This window comes from Danio rerio, chromosome 15, assembly GCF_052040795.2.
Source record: "Danio rerio strain M-AB ecotype USA chromosome 15, GRCz13ab, whole genome shotgun sequence".
Taxonomy (NCBI): Eukaryota; Metazoa; Chordata; class Actinopteri; order Cypriniformes; family Danionidae; genus Danio; species Danio rerio.
Window position 1 is genome coordinate 2,518,503 of NC_141035.1, and position 17,917 is coordinate 2,536,419.

The following is a 17,917-nucleotide window of genomic DNA, read 5'->3' on the forward strand; positions in this document are numbered from 1 at the left end:
CAAATGGGTCTTCCAAACAGACCATGACCCTAAGCATACTGCCAAATTAGTTAAAATGTGCTTTAAGGACAACAGAGTGAATGTTTTGGAGTGGCCATCACAAAGCCCTGATCTCAATCCTATAGAAAATTTGTGGGCAGAGCTGAAAAAGTTTGTGCGAGCAAGACAGCCTACAAATCTGACTCAGTTACACCAATTCTGTCAGGAGGAATGGGCCAAAATTCCTGCTAACTATTGTGAGAAGCTTGTGGAAAGAGACACAAAACATTTGACCAAAGTTATACAGTTTAAAAGCAAAGCTAAAAAATACTGAGGAAATGTGTGTAAACTTTTGACTGTCTAGAAATTAATACAAAATTCTCAAAAAAAAAAAAAAATTCTCTCATTATTCTGGCATTTAGCAACTGTAAATGATTTAGGTAATCCTAACGGACCTAAAACAGTAAATGTTCAGTATGATTTACCATCAGACATTTTTTAAAAATGGTTGTTCCTTTTTTTTAGAGTGTATGCAAACTTCTGGTTTTAACCGTATAAGTCCTAGTCAACTCAATGCGATTGTGACATCCCAACAGTGTAGTTTGCATGTGCTCAGGGATGTAGGGCATCCCATTTAAACTCATTCAGATGTTCTGCCACTGAGCAATGCCTCCAGGCTCAATCAGTTCACATGCAACATCACATTAATTTATTTATTTATTTGCTGTAGATAAAATTATTTTCATACTGTATTTGCTGAATATTTAACAATCAAACCCATAACAAAACTCTTGCAGTTAAGATTCCACCTCATAACTGAAGAAAATAACAAGAATACAACTTAAAATGAGACAGAATAAAGAAATAAAAACACAAAGGGCATACAGTCATGTCTACAATAGTTTATGTTCATAGTTCTGTTTGCTTTTCGACTGTCTTAATAAATAAAAATAAATCTTTAAAGCAGCCGTAAAACGGGAGACATTAGGCGTCCTGTCTATCCCTTAACATTTGTGTATGTAGTGTAAAACTTACCTAATTAAATTAAAAGATTTACCACAAAAACTTTGACTTTTATCCATAATTGTCTTATCAAAATAAAATATCTCTATTGTTTATGTTATATTAGATGCACTCAATAAATTAAATAACCCTCAAGCTGCAGCAGCAGCTCATCTTCATGCCTGATTTCCTGTGACATCATCTGTGGGAGCTGTCAAACCATGTGATCAGACGCAGCCAATCAGAGTGTCTGATGTGATGCGAGAGACTCTGATCTTCACTGCTGCTGCAGATTATCTGTCTGACTGAAGCTGCTCGCATGTTTAATCTGAGATACATACAGTTGAAGTCAGAATTATTCGCCCCCCCCCCCCTGTATATTTTTCCTCCATTTTCTGTTTAATGGAGAGCAGATTTTTTTTAAACACATTAATAATCATAATAGTTTTAATAACTCATGTCTAATTACTGATTTAGTTTCTCTTTGCCATGATGACGGTAAATAATATTAGACTAGATATTCTTCAAGACACTTCTATACAGCTTAAAGAGACATTTAAAGGCTTACTTAGGTTAATTAAAGTAAAGTTAGGTTAATTAGGCAAGTCATTGTATAACAGTGGTTTGTTCTGGAGACAATCCAAAACAAATACAGCTTTTTTTAAGGGGCCAAATAATATTGAGCTTAAAATGGCTTTAAATATTAAAAACTGCTTTTATTCTAGCCGAAAAAAAACAAATAATAAGAAAAAATATTATAGGAAATACTGTGAAAATTTCCTGAATCTGTTAAACATCATTCGGGAAATATTTAAAAAAATAAATAAATTCAACAGCAGTTTTCAGACACAAACAATAAAATTCTAATTTTCCCAAATCGGGACTCGATCTGGTCCTAAAATGTGTAAAAAGACCATGAAAAGCAATATATAGCATTAACCAAATTAAGTCATCAGCTGTTGTTATCTGCAATTGACTGACCAATCAGAATCAAGGATTCCAGAGAGTCATGGTGGTGCAGTGGGTAGCAAGATCACCTCACTGCAAGAAGGTCACTGGTTCGAGTCCCGGCCGGACCAGTTGGCGTTTCTGTGTGGAGTTTGCATGTTCTCGTTGGTTTCCCCCACAGTCCAAAGACATGCGGTGCAGGTGATTTTGGGTAGGCTAAATTGTCCGTAGTGTATGAGTGTGTGAATGCATGAGTGTATGGGTGTTTCCCAGTGTCGGATTGCAGCTGGAAGGGCATCCGCTGCGTAAGACATATGTTGGATAAGTTGGCGGTTCATTCCGCAGTGGCAACCCCTGATTAATAAAGGGACTAAGCCGAAAAGAGAATGAAATTAAGTGATGTTCAACTTCATTTGTTTGTTTAAATTCAGTTTGCAACCACTTAAGAAGTAGTAAATCCAATCAATCATGTATTCTCAGTTTATGAGTTGCGTCTGTAAATAAACTGTAGTAATGGAGCAGATTAGACTGTAATTCATGGAGTAACTCTACACTAAATGGTTTTCCAGTTTTAGAGCCATTATATCTCCACTGAGACTCAACGAAGTGCTCAATATCCATCGTTTACATTCAGGGCTTGACGTTAACTTTTATTTGATCACCAGCCACTGTGGCTAGTAGTTTTCCAGCGTTAGTAGCCACTCGCCATTTTCACTAGCCACAATTTTATTGTGGGGAAAATAATTTTATACACATAAATTTGACTTTGACATGCTAAAATCACTTATTTTAGATTTTGCGTTGTCTCCACAAGCCTCCTCATTCGTTTCACTTTTTGTGTGTCGTGTATGAGCTCAATAATCATTTCATAGTATAACAATTAGTTTTTATTTGACATAATTTCCAGAGCTCAAAATGAAGGATTTACCCTATTTATCTCTGACCACACCAAACATAAACAATTAATTATTTCTGAGACAGAAATTTTAAACGTGTCAAAACAAGCAAAATATAGCAGCATACTATACTTTTTATTTAACAAAACATGTGCACAGTAATCCGTCCTGGCTAAAGGTCCCAGATCAGCAACTAACTACACATGAATGGGGAGTCAATCTCCTATTAAAGCAATGCTATTGTAAAAAATAATAATCAAACCATATTAACGCAAAAGAAAGCAGGTAAAAAACATAATGAACGGATGATCACACACGCACGGTTAACGTTAGACCCATAAATAATCTGTTCAGATTATTTCTATTTTTATGTTCAGATTAAGAATGGTCAAAGCGAAAGCAACCGGTGCTGCTTACAAAAAGACAAATCTGGAGCTCTTGAAAGCAGCAGGACTGTGGATGCATGTTCATCACTTTTTTTTGTCTAGTCTATTTGAAAGAGAACCGATCACACCAGTTGTGCTTCTAGACACAGTTGCTTCACGCAAGGAAACAGGAGCACGCATCACCTCAGCTGTTAGCGTGAGTGATTATCCTCTCATTCGCTCTTCACTTTGCGATTGCACCCCCCGCTCTTCACTTTACGATCGCGTTGAACACCTGCCCCTGTAAAGCCTGGTTTATACTTCTGCGTCAAGTGACCGGCGTAACCCACGGCGCATGCAACGCGCGTAGCTGTGCATTTATATTTCTGCGCGCTGTCTCTGCTGGTCTGCATTAACACTTCCGAAACGCTAGTTGGCGGTGAGGTGTAAATGTTCCTCTGTGTCGAGATTCTTCGCTGCTTTTTTGCTTTTCCTGAACACTTCCTGAATGTACAAGTAGATTTAAACTCGCTCATTATGAGGCAGGAACCGGCGGACGTGCAACAACTTTAACTATGAGGTAAACACAAAATAAAACTTTCCATCCGGAGCTCCTTCACGGGACTCCACACTTGTAAACAATCGCTCCATCAGGCTCGCACCATTCATGCGGCTCTCGGTCCCGCCCAGACTCATCAGCGCTACCAAGCCGACCAATCACAGAGCTTGCGCTATGCGTCGTTGCGACGTGTAGTTACATTTTTTGAGAGGTGCACGTCAGCCACGGCGAAGGGCTATGCGTCAGCGCCGTAGCATACGCCGGCGTTTGACGCAGGAGTATAAATCAGCCTTAAAGCCTAATTTATACTTCTGCGTCAAGTGACCGGCGTAACTCACGGCGCATGCAACGCGCGTGGCTGTGCATTTATATTTCTGCGCGCTGTCTCTGTTGGTCTGCATTAACACTTCCGAAACGCTAGTTGGCAGTGAGGTGTAAATGTTCCTCTGTGTCGAGTTTCTTCGCTGCTTTTTTGCTTTTCCTGAACACTTCCTGGATGTACAAGTGGCTCAAACTCGCTCATTTTGAGGTAGGAACCGGCGGACGTGCAACAACTTTAACTATGAGGTAAACACAAAACAAAACTTTCCATCCGGAGCTCCTTCACGGGACTCCACACTTGTAAACAATCGCTCCATCAGGCTCGCACCATTCACGCGGCTCTCGGTCCCGCCCAGACTCGTCAGCGCTACCAAGCCGACCAATCACAGAGCTTGCGCTACGCGTCTTTGCGACGTGTAGTTACATTTTTTGAGAGGTGCACGTCAGCCACGCCGACAGCCACGGCGAAGGGCTATGTGTGAGCGCCGTAGCATACGCCGGCGTTTGACGCAGAAGTATAAATCAATCTTAAGGGTCTGTGCACGGGCCTGAGTGGGAGTGTCTGTCTTACCCGCCACCGCTGAAATCTACCCGCATTTGGCGGGTGTTAATGTCAAGCCCTGTTTACATTATAATCAATAACTAGGCCCACACGGAATCTGCGTGCACAGAATTCCGCAGATTTTTAGCCCATTATTAATTCTGTTTATTTACTTGAGTAAATGTGTAAATCTGAATTAATTAAGTTTTTAGTCAGTAATTTATTACTTGTTATTTCATATATTACAACACAATCTCACGGCAATTCGTAACTTTTTCATTTAGTGGCTAATTCGTACAAATTCGTATAATCTAATTCGTACATTTTAGTACGATTTGCTCATCCCCCAATGAGGGTTGGGTTTAGGGGTGGGGTTAGGTGCCACGCCTCCTTTTTAAAATCGTACATTTTCTTACGACTGAACTCGTACGAATTCATACGAATTAGCCACTAAACTGCCAAAACGTAAGATACTTACGTTTTCTTGTGAGATCAGGCTGTATATTATGGTTTTAGTTATGATACTCCGCTGGATCCCAAAATTCTGCAGAAATCCGCAGATTTTTACCAAAATTATCTGCAGAAATAGCAAAAAACATCCGCTGATTCCGTCTTGCCCTGTCAATAACCCAGACTACAATCACCAACATGTGACAAAACCGTACAGTAATTTGTTCAACGGAAATACAAAATTACCTAAAAAAAGCTTTGAGATCATCATACTTTTATATTTCTTCACATAATGATCTGGTGCACTATTTTTCACCCCCAAGAAGTTACTCAGTGTTTCATATACACGTTTTTTAATGAATATTGTATTTTCTGTGTGGCACGGTGGTTCAATGGTTATCTCTGTGGCCTCGCAGCAAGAAGGTTGTTGGTTTGAGCCTCAGCTGGGTCATTTCTGTGTGGAGCTCTTCCCATGTTGGCATGGGTTTCCTCCTGTTTCCCCCCAGTCCAAACACATGCGCTGTAGGTAAATTGAACTAAATTGTCCGTAGTGTATTTATGGGTGTTTCCCAAGTACTGGGTTGCAGCTTGAAAAGGCATCCACTTTGTAAAACATATGCAACTTTGGATATAAAGTATTGGTAACTTCTCTTGTGTGGTCTATATTGGGATGATGCTCTGAATCACCTTCACTCCATGATGACCAATGACTTCATGACGTGGCCCACTTAGGGACCAATCAAAAAAACGCGTCGCGTCCCCTTTAAGAGCAGCTGCATTGCCTGGAGAATAGATGCTGCGCGCGCGTCATGTATCATCAGTCTTTCTGTGCTGCTGTTCGCTTATGGATCATACAGCAATGCGATGCTCCGCACTCCTCCGCAAACCGCCGTCGACGCACCGGGAATAACAGCAGCGGATTCGGACGCAGTGTCGCATTTACCGGAGGTGGGAATCAATGAGCGCGTGTGAATGTTGGGGGGCCGCGCGTTTGCAGGACGCGTTTAAATACGCGCGCAGGAGAATAACGCGTCCTGAATGAACGGCCTCTCATTCATGATTAGGCTTCTCTGTTGTGTTTGTTAATGTTCAGATTAGCCCGCGCGTGTGTTTGACTGAGGGATGAGTCGTTAAATGGGTCACAGTCGCTGGTCCAGTGCTGGTCATATGCACGATGTTTTGTATTGATATAACGGTGTGTGTGTGTGCGCGTGCGTGTGTCTGTGTGTTATTGATTCAGGCCTCGTGCACCGGCTTCATTCACAGAGATTGACAGCAGCATTCATGACCAGAAAACCTACAAATAATGAATTAGTTGTTGATATTAATATTTTATTTAATAGTGTTTATGTGTGTTTGTATGTTCAAATTCAATTTATTTTTTAAATTTTGACTTTATTTGTCACATACACTCATAAACAGTGCGATATACAGTGACATTCTTATACAACCGCCCGTGACCTTAAGAAAAAAATAAAATATCATCAATAAGAATCTATATTATGGAGTAAAATAAGAAGTAAAAGATTATAGATTATAGAAATATAAGTTATATAGCTGTGTGTGTGTGTAGGGGTGGATTAAGTGATTTTGGGGCCCTAAGCAATTCCAGCCAGGGGGTCCAATAGTTCTACTGTAATATGCACACATTTGTTTGTTTGTTTATTTATCTATCGTCTTATATCACTGTTGCTTAAATTTTTATCCTAATGCAATCTCTAAATGTATAAAAAATAACCTCTCTATATTTAAAAATAATGAACTGACAGTCGGGGGACTGATTGAGGCTGGTGGACAATGTAATAACTAGGGTAAAATTCTGCTCATTTATTCATTCATTTTCCCTCGGCCTAGTTCCTTGATTCATTAGTGGTCACCACAGCGGAATGAACCGCCAACTATTCCAGCATATGTGTTACACAGCGGAAGCCCTTCCAACAGCAACCCAGTACTGGGAAACACCTATACACACTCACACACACACACTACAGCCAATTTTAGCTTATTCAGTTCCCCTATAGCGCATGTGTTTGTACTGTGGGGGAAACCGGAGCACTTGGAGGAAACCCACGCCAACACGGGGAGAACATGCAAACTCCACACAGAAATGCCAACTGACCCAGCCGTGACTCGAACCAGCGACCTTCTTGCTGTGAGGCGACAGTGCTAACCACTGAGCCGCTGTGCTAACCATTTCTTAATAATTAATTGTTTTATTCACCCAAATGTGTTTCCATGATGCGTTTGCATAATATAAGTGATTTTATTTAATTTGATTTTTCTGGTTTTGAATGAAAGAATCAAAAGATAAACATTCGCCTTGATTGCTCATAGTTTCCAAGAGTGCCAGACACCTTACGTTCCACCGAGGTAATATGGGAACATGTTCAGTGGTGTTGGGAATATTGTAAACGGCTGTCCTGCTTATTCAAATTATTTGATGAAATGAATTCAGTTGTAATTGACCCAGTTTAATATAGGCTTCTCTGAAACTGAATATTTCACTTTATTTTTATTTAGGCATATTATTTTATTTGACAATCCAGTCCGTGATTCGGCATTGTTGAAGCCTCGCGGATTTGTTTTGAAGCATTCGTTCATCTATTTTAACTAGAAGATAACTGACCAAGAAAAACATTTAAACAAAGAGACAAACTATTTGTGAATTTTGTTTTCAAAGGATATTTTTTTTCCAAGAAAAATATGCAAATTATATTTTTGTTTGAGCCCGTTCAGGACTCAACTGTGCGGGTGGATGATTTTCGGTCACAATCGGTTTCACAATCTCCTGTCATTCATTCATTCGTTTTCTCTTCGGCTTAGTCCCGTTATTAATCCAGGGTCGCCACAGCGGAATGAACCGACAACTTATCCAGCACATATCACGCAGCGGATAGCCTTCCAGTCGCAACCCATCTCTGGTAAACATCCACACACTCATGCACACACACATACACTATGGACAATTTAGCCTACCCAATTCACCTGTACCGCATGTCTTTGGACTGTGGGGGAAACCGGAGCACCCGGAGGAAATCCACGCGAAGGCAGGGAGAACATGCAAACTCCACACAAAAACGCCAACTGAGCAGAGGCTCGAACCAGTGACCCAGCGACCTTCTTGCTGTGAGGCGACAGCACTACTTACTGCGCCGCTCCGTCGCCAATTTTTATTATTATTATTATTATTATTTTACTTCTGCCATAATTGCTGTTTTCCAGGCCAAACCGTAAGGCCTAGAGGCTTTAAACATTCAGATTCAAAGACTCATCTAAATCGGCCCGTAGGTGGCGCTACATCACTAAAAACAAACAAATTTTAGTATTTTATCCCACATTCGTACACCGTTTCCACTCCAAAACTTCACATATTTGGGATTCTTGGGTCAGTCTGAACAAAAGTGAAGTCACTTCGATTTTCTCTATGACACACAGTTTTTCCACTACATCTAGCTTTGTCCGAAACCTACTTTTGCAAACTAGTCCATGTTTTGCGGGCGAGGCAGTGGCGCAGTAGGTAGTGCTGTCGCCTCACAGCAAGAAGGTCGCTGGGTCGAGCCTCGGCTCAGTTGGTGTTTCTGTGTGGAGTTTGCATGTTCTCCCTGCCTTCGCGTGGGTTTCCTCCGGGTGCTCTGGTTTCCCCCACAGTCCAAAGACATGCGGTACAGGTGAATTGGGTAGGCGAAATTGTCCGTAGTGTATGAGTGTGTGTGAATGTGTGTGTGGATGTTTCCTAGAGATGGGTTGCGGCTGGAAGGGCATCCGCTGCGTAAAAACTTGCTGGATAAGTTGGCGGTTCATTCCGTTGTGGCGACCCCCGATTAATAAAGGGACTAAGCCGACAAGAAAATGAATGAATGTTTTGCATGTTTTTTGCAACTATTTTATTTGTTTGTTTTTTCGGGGAAACAGCATTCAATTAGATTTTTCTGGTTTTGAATAAAAGAATTAAAAGATAAACATTCCCCAACGCCTTCATTGCTCATATTTCCCAAGAGTGCCAAACAGTATTTATAGCGGGCAGCGTATTGTGCTTTATTAATGTGTAATACACTGATCTTGTGTACTACGCTTGTGTTTATGTCTGTGAATGGCTGCTCTTTTCAGACAGATGCTGGCCTGTGTGTCCCTGCAGTCGGTGTCATTCTCTGCATTATGATTGGAAAATAAATCTACTGTTTACTGGAAAGAAAGTGCTGCTGTGTGCCAGTGTCAGAAAAGTACATAGCCGTAAATGCAGTTTATGGTCTGCTGTTCTTCGCTCAAGTGGTGTGAAAAAGTATTTGACCCCTTACTGATTTCAGTTTTTTTTAGGCTGAAAGTTTCATGTTGTCTAACTTATTTACATATTAGTCAAAGATAAAACAATTGTCCCTTCGCCAAGCCCCGCACTCCTTAGTTACTGTTGTTACGCCTGTCAAGCTTTCGTAATTTTTACTAAAAGATAACAAAATTGACCCTTCGCTAAGCCCCCCCTCCTTAGTTACTGTTGTTACGCCTGTCAAGCTTTCGTGCCCGGCACGTCTCTTACAAGATGTATGCGCTGGTGTCAGACATTCCCAGCAATGTAATTAGATGAAGTTTCACGAACAAATTTCGAGAGGAGCACCTGATATGATCGACTACAGCTGATCGTTATCACTAATCATTAGCTAACCTATCAGATCTTTCTAAAACTACTATAAATATCCTGCCTAAACTTCATTCCATATCTTTGTTTTCGGACCCCCCCCCCCCCTATCCTTCCCTTCTCCCTCCTCCTGTTTGCATGATTGGGCGACATGGCGGCTCAGTACTCGCAGCAGGAGGGCCACAGGTTCAAGTTCTAATCGAGCCAGTCAGCACTCCCTGCACAGAGTTTGCATGTTCTCCTTGTGTTCGCTTGGATTTTCAACGGGTCCTCCGGTTTCCTCCCACAGTCTAAAAACATGTACATAAGCGAATTGTAATTATAGTCACAACCAGTGGCGTAGCGCAAAATGCGGAAGACGGGGGGGGCAACGCGGGGAAGCGATCAAAAATTGAGGCGCAGGGAAGGGAGGCAGGGTGGAGCGACAACGTTGGGAAGCCTTCACAAACTGAGGAGCGATCACAAACCGAAAGCGACGAGAGCACCAAAGTAGCCAGAAGTCATTCATTTTTAATGAGAACCGGCGGCGAGGAACAGCAGGCCGTGTCTTCTCCTGTGTGGGCGTCGAGGAGAGTAGAAATCAAGTCAACTTTATGGTATGAGCTGTGACGCGGTTCGGCGGCAACCAATCAGAATGAAGTAGTCCACCGCTTGAGAGGAGTTCAGAGAACACAGACCTGTGAACTTTGGTTTCTTCCACAGTTGTTCACAAGCGTTTGATTATTGCGGTTGCCGGATTTTCAATTATTGAAAATGGCGACGACGTGGGGCCCCCTAATCACGCGGGGCCCCTAATCATGCATGCCCTGCAGGCCCGTCCGCTACGCCACTGGCCACAACACGTAACGCATAACTACTGAATCAGTCAGAAACACCATATTAGCGAAAGTATAAACAGGGGCACTCGAGAAACAGGTATCCCTCCTAAAGCCTGGTTTATACTTCTGCGTCAGGTGACCGGCGTAACCCACGGAGCATGCAACGCGCGTGGCTGTGCATTTATACTTCTGCACGCTGTCTCTGTTGGTCTGCATTAACACTTCCGAAAAGCTAGTTGGCAGTGAGGTGTAAATGTTCCTCTGTGTCGGGTTTCTTCGCTGCTTTTTTGCTTTTCTTGAACACTTCCGGGATGTACAAGTGGCTCAAACTCGCTCATTTTGAGGCAGGAACCGGCGGACGTGCAACAACTTTAACTATGAGGTAAACACAAAGCAAAACTTTCCATCCGGAGCTCCTTCACGGGACTCCAGACTTGTAAACAATCGCTCCGTCAGGCTCGCACCATTTACGCGGCTCTCGGTCCCGCCCAGACTCGTCAGCGCTACCAAGCCGACCAATCACAGAGCTTACGCTACGCGTCGTTGCGACGTGTAGTTACATCTTTTGAGAGCTGCACGTCAGCGACGGCCACGGCGAAGGGCTATGCGTCAGCGCCGTAGCATACGTCGGTGTTTGACGCAGAAGTATAAATCAGCCTTAATGCTCATTGACCAGGCAGGAACCTTGGGCTCATCCATCTCCGAGCTCAGGGTTCTCTCCTAGGACTGCATGCCAAACCTGCTATCATAGTCGAGCCAGACAAAAAAGGATTTGCTTGGTTGTAACCCAACGTTGAGTCAAATATGGACAAACCCATTGGTATATTTGTTTCATTTACTTTTAAATGACACTTTTTAATCCAGCATTTGGGTTTGTCATTATTTGACCCAGCATTGGGTTATGATAACCCAGAATTTTTTAAAGCGTCATTAGCAACATGTACCAAGTGTGTTGCAATACACCAAACCACAGATACATTAAATTGAGACCTACTGACATCTACACACTCCCTGACTAATTCACAGTCTCTCTCTCTCTGTCTGTTAGTGGTTTACCAGGGCATTGGCATGGCCCAGTAATGAATGGCGCCGGGGCTCCCAGCAGCCCTGAACACTCGTCCTGCACGCTGCCCGACTGGAAGGAGTTCTGCGAGCTTCACGCCCGAGCCTCCGCAGCCGACTTTGCATACAAGTTTCGCCGATTCATCACTGAGAACCCATGCTACGACTCCCCGGGCGCTGATGTCAGCTTTTCACAACATTTTGCACAACACTTTTTAACCTGCTTCTCTGCCGCTCTTGACCAGCTTCAAGATCCCGGCTCTCCAGGGCACACGTCGGCCCCTAAATACAGCATCGTGCCCTTTGTGGGCATTCAGAGCTGCACCCTTCCCTTCAGCCACGATCTGTACCACCGCCGGAAAGACGTCGGGGCGTCCAGCGAATCTCTGGACAGCATGGACAGCGGAGCTGGCGGACAGGAGCAGCAGACACCAACCCGAAAGATGGCCACCGTCAGCCAGTCAAGAAGCTCTGAGGACGTCTCATTGGGCCGCAGAAAGACACGCTTCAAGAAGGGATTTTCCCTTCGAAACATGAGTCTGAGTGTAGTGGATGGAGTGAAGGAGATCTGGCACCGCAGGGCGTCTCCAGAACCCGACCCTTCGGGGAGCTCCAGGAGGACCAACGGAGCTGAATCTATGGGGTCCGAACACTGGAGCCAGAAGCTGCGGCTGCCCCGGGGCACGCAGGGACACAAAACGGAGCTGCTGGAGATCCAGAGGGAGGGCGCGCTCAGGTATATGGTGGCCGATGACACTAACTGTATGGGGGCAGCACAGTGGCAAAAGTGCAGGCTTCTGTTGAGGAAGACCACGGCGTACGTGGAGCCGGGAGAGAAGTTTCAGCTTGAGTTCTACGTGCCTCCAAAGGTAATTGAGCACTACATATGTGGTAAATCTGTGAGATCTCAATGTGAATCAACAAAGAAAATACACCTTTGTCATATCGCCTGGGCCAGCTGTAACTGTTTTTGTAGTATTGTTTGTTCACATTTTTATTTTCACCAAGTCCGTGGACATGCTTTTAACCTTAGCAAGCTGAATAATCTGCCATGGGGTTCGCAAAACAAACTTGTTTCCACTTTGAAGTAACATTATTTTGCTTACCCCGTTGGCTGATCACCATAGTAGAAGGTTAAGGTATTTGATAAAAAATTATCAAAGTCAAAGTCAGCTTTATTGTCAGTTCAACCACATGTACAGGACATATAGAGAATCGAAATTACGTTACTCTCAGACCCTAGGTGCCTAACATATAATGTTAATACAAAAAGTAGAGTTTTAAGACAGAATTTACAATAAATACAATTCATTCATTCATTTTCTTGTCGGCTTAGTCCCTTTATTAATCCGGGGTCGCCACAGCGGAATGAACCGCCAACTTATCCAGCAAGTTTTTACGCAGCGGATGCCCTTCCAGCCGCAACCCATCTCTGGGAAACATCCACACACACATTCACACACAAACACTCATACACTATGGACAATTTAGCCAACCCAATTCACCTGTATCGCATGTCTTTGGACTGTGGGGGAAACCGGAGCACCCGGAGGAAACCCACGCGAAGGCAGGGAGAACATGCAAACTCCACACAGAAATGCCAACTGAGCCGAGGTTCGAACCAGCGACCTAGCAACCTTCTTGCTGTGAGGCGACAGCACTACCTACTGCGCCACTGCCTCGTCCAATAAATACAATTATACATAAAATGTAATCTAAATATATACCTAAGTATGGTTTTGGGAAACACTCGTCAACTCATTGTTCATTTCCCTAAAGATGCATCGTAGTTGCAGGGGCGCAAAAAGTGGGTATGCAGTATATGCGGCGCATAGGGGCGTCACATACGTGGGGGGCGCTATTGTGCCAAAACTTTTTTTTTATATTAATATTTCCTTATTATTTTGAATAATACAAATAAATAAATATGTTTTGTTAAAAATTATTATTTTGCATTTTATACGAGAATAATATTGCATTTTATTAAATATAAAAATATACCGCTCCTCCCCCCTCCGCTGACCATTTGATTTATCCGCTGCTTGTTAACATCACATGTTCAAAAAGGAGAAAATGAAGAGATGTGGATCACAAAAAAAGTATCTCATTCATTCATTCATTATCTTTTCAGCTTAGTCTCTTTATTAATCTGGGGTCGCCACAGCGGAATGAACCGCCGAGGCTTGAACCAGCGACCTTCTTGCTGTGAGGTGACAGCCCTACCTATTCCGCCACTGCGTTGCACAAATTGGAAAATAAGAGATTCAAAAGTCATAAGAATAATCTGAAAAAATGTTATTTACTTTTTAACATTTAATATTAATTATACGCTATTATCAATTATCAATTAATTATACATTTATTACCAATTATACACTATTTATTATTAATAATTTAATTAATTAATAACTCTACCAATATAAGAGGGATCACACACCTCAATATATTTCAGATAAAAAAAAAAATAATATTTGGATTTAAAAAAATCCCCTATATAATTTTAATATACTTGATTATTATGATTCTTAACCCTGTTAAAACTGACACATGAACAAATAATCAGGATATTTACATTTTTTGGAACTGAAATGTTTATTAGTCCTTCTATCAAGATCCATTTTTCATTCCATATACATGTTTTTATAAATTTATTATGTATCATATTAATACATTAGGCCTTTTGGTAACTTTTTGCTCAAAACTATTTTAATTTTAGTTACAAAAAAGTTTGCCCGTAACATAACGCCGCAAAACTTGAACCCGCATTACCTTCAGTAAATGTGCAGTTGCACCCCTGCGTAGTTGGTAGTTCAGCTATGAGTTACGTTTTTATTTGGGAATAGTACATCAGCTGGTACATTGAAAAAAAATGATGTATGCCAAACTGTTGCAAACTATTTATTTAAACATATTAAATATAATTAAATTCTACTTAATTTGTTAGTTTAAATTCAGCCCAAATAAATTGTTTACAGCTACTTAACGTAAATAAATTAAGTAAATCCAAGGAATCATTTCTGAATAATTTTTTTCAGTGTATGACTTTAAAGAAAGAGGATGTTGTTCGGAAAGCATCACAGCGAAACTGATGACAGAGGTTTTCTACGATCTGTACAGCCTGAAACTACAGACATCATCAAACTGATTTATGACATTAATCTCTCTCTATGTGTCACGTTCAGCACCTGATGTACAGTCATCATTACACGTTTTATTAGGTTCCATCTGCAAGTACAGTTGAAGTAGAATTATTTGCCCTCCTGGATTATTTTTCCCAGTTTCTATTTAACAGAGAGATTTTTCAGCACATTTCTTTTTTTGTCAAATAAGTTTTATTTGGTCGTTGAATAAACTTACAATAATCACAGATTCCAGGATTAGTATTCTGATATGCATACATTTACCAAAAAAAAAACAAACAAACACCCCAAGCCCAGCCTGTAAGTATACACTACAGTGATAATCAAAACAACTTTTAGTTACAATACATTGCTTTGGGGGGAAGAATTCCCCATGAAGTAACAAAAGAAAGGGCCCCAAATTTTCTGAAATTGTCCAATGTTGCCTTTAAAAATAAATCTGGTTCGTTCCAGGTGCAGAGTAGATGTCAATTCTTCAAGCCATAGTTTGGCAGTTGGAGGATTAACATTTTCCCAATACAATAATAGCAGCTTTTTGGCTGTAATCAAACAATATGCACGGAATTTCTGTTGTGGACTGCTCAATGAATATGTATAATCAGAATGTGCTAATATAATAAGCATTGGGTCAGGATCTATATGTTGGTCAAGAACATCTGAAAGCACTTTAAAGACCTCATTCCAGAATCCCTGTACTTTATGACAGAATACAAAACTATGAGCTAAATCAGCTTCTTCTGATTTGCACTAAATGGGAGATATGTTGGGGAAAATCCTATGTTATTTCTTTTTGGAGAAATGTAGCCTATGTAAGACCTCGAACTGGATGAGGCATAATCTAGTGTTGATTGATTGTTTATCAGTGCACATTTCAGCACATTTCTAAACATAATAGTTTTAATAACTTGTTTCTAATCACTGATTTATTTTATCTTTGCTATGATGACAGCACATAATATTTGACTAGATATTTTTCAGGACACTAGTATTCAGCTCAAAGTGACATTTTAAGGCTTAACTAGGTTAATTGGGCAGGTTAGGGTAATTAGGTAATTATTGTTTAACCGTGGTTTGTTCTGTAAACAAATATTGCTTAAGGGGGCTAATAATATTGACATTAAAACGGTTTTATATAAATAAAAACCTAGCCGAAATAAAACAAGACTTTCTCCAGAAGAAAAAATATTATAGGAAATACTGTGAAAATTTGCTCTGTTCAACACAATTTGGGAAATGTTTAAAAAAGAAAACAAAATTCACAGGAGGGCGAATAATTCTGAACTGTATACATAAAGAAATACAGGACTCATCGCTATCGCAGATCTTTTGCTGTGTGTTAGCAGAGACACTCATTCCTTTTCTATTTTTACCCCGTCTTTAGTTTGTTCAGGAAGAGGAAGTTATTAGTACTGCCTTGAGGGACTAAAATTGAGATCTCTGAGATCGACTTCCCAAAAATCTCAAAGCTGAAACGTAGAAGCAGGATTTTAAGAGGCCGGATCAGGGGATCAGGGTCGGCCTGCTTTTTAATGAGGAAAGCATAACAGTCGTCTGGTTCATCTGTCTCATGTGTAATAGCAAGCAGGAAAAACATTCGATTAAAGGCAGGGTTCACGCAACAATAAAACATTCTGCCATCCTTTAAACCTTTGAGTTTCTTTCTTCTGTTGAACACCAAAGAAGATCATCTGAAGAAAACTGCCTATTTTTTGGCAAACTGGTGATCCTCGACCCATCTTTGCTCCTGAAGGACTAGACCTTTCTTGGATGCGGCATTTGCTCCAAATCATAACGCCTCATTCACACGGGGCTTCAACGTCAACGCTTGACTGAAGGCGTATATGAAGTTGGGGCTGACGCGATCGTCATAGAAGCATCAGCCAATGAAATTCAGTCAGCAATAGGCCACTGTCCAGCTGGTGTATTTGCATACAGCGATGTCATTGGCTGACGCTAATAATGATGTGATGTGAAACAGGTGATTGTAATTACGTCACATTCACACGGGGCGCCAGCGTCAACGCTTCACATTCACTTTGAATCCGTCGGCGCTTGAAAAGTTGAGCTAGTTCCAACTTCTGCAGCGAGCAACGCCTCTGAAGCGGCGCCGACTGCACAATGCAGTTCGGCAACGCCTGACGTCACCCATTCAAAGTGAATGTGAAGCGTTGACGCTGACGCCCCGTGTGAATAGGGCATAATTACAATCACCTGTTGACATCACCTGTTTCACATCACATCATAATTAGTGATGGGAATTTCAGATCATTTTACTGACTCGGATCTTTGAGTCTCGTTCATCAAGATGAACGAATCTTTTTTCGAGTCATTTCGTTCATTTGGTTCAATATGCCAAAATATTATTAAAATGTTTCGAATTGCTTCCAAACACATCTACAACTAGCCCAAAAGGCTGATCACACGACAAATAAGTCATCAATAGAATACTATAAGGAGAGAAAATAATACTTCAATGTTGACCTGCTCTTTTGTCTATGAAGATATTGTTGTCTCTTTGCTCAGCTCACCTCTTCATGTCTTCAAATGTCAGTGGTTCGTTCACGTTACACTGACAGTCACATATAATCTTAACCAATGTACTGAGCCGATAGGAGTCATGAAAATTAGTTCACCTTTAGAGTCTTCTCGTTCTTGAGTCATTTGTTCATCACGTGACAGAATAGCTGCGTCCCAAATGGCACACTATGCACTCATGCACTATGTACTTATGCACTAACACACTCAACAGGACAGTATATGTATTTGGTGTCGTCTCAAATGGAGCACTAATGTTTTTTTACTAAGCGGAAATTAAAACCGTTTCCCTGATGACGTTTGACGGTCGCCAAATCAGTGAAATAAATGACCGAATTATCAAATAAAACCTGACATGAGTATAACCGCATTCACCATCGGGAGGCGCTATAATCACTCTCGTAGGAGAATTTTGCTTTCACCATCCAAAATAAATAAAGTTATCCAACATGTGCGTCCGATAGCTCCGCCCCTTCCGCTACGTAAGCAAACCTGCGGTCGTTGAGTGCGTGAAGTGTCCATCATTACACACTATATTTTACCGGCTGAATGAGTGCATCATCCGGGTAATTAAAGTGCACTTATTATTTTTAGAGTTTTCAGTGTGAACGCGCTGCTTACACTGTTTACACTACAAAATGGTGTAAAATAGTGCATAAGTATGCGATTTG

At 41.4% G+C, this 17,917-nt stretch overlaps 2 protein-coding genes across 2 annotated transcripts in view; one reads left to right on the forward strand and one right to left on the reverse strand.

The window, feature by feature from the left end:
* The window catches only part of amotl1 (angiomotin like 1), a 314,310-nt gene that overhangs the window by 16,448 nt on the left and 279,945 nt on the right, over window positions 1-17,917 (reverse strand). The window lies entirely within an intron of this gene.
* Window positions 5,881-17,917, forward strand: part of sh2b2 (SH2B adaptor protein 2) — a 29,083-nt gene continuing 17,046 nt past the window's right edge. Inside the window, exons 1-2 of the mRNA XM_087283529.1 lie at window positions 5,881-6,009; window positions 11,558-12,440. Coding sequence (XP_087139655.1) covers window positions 11,589-12,440 — 852 coding nt within the window. The 5' untranslated portion in view covers window positions 5,881-6,009; window positions 11,558-11,588. The remainder of the gene's footprint in view (window positions 6,010-11,557; window positions 12,441-17,917) is intronic.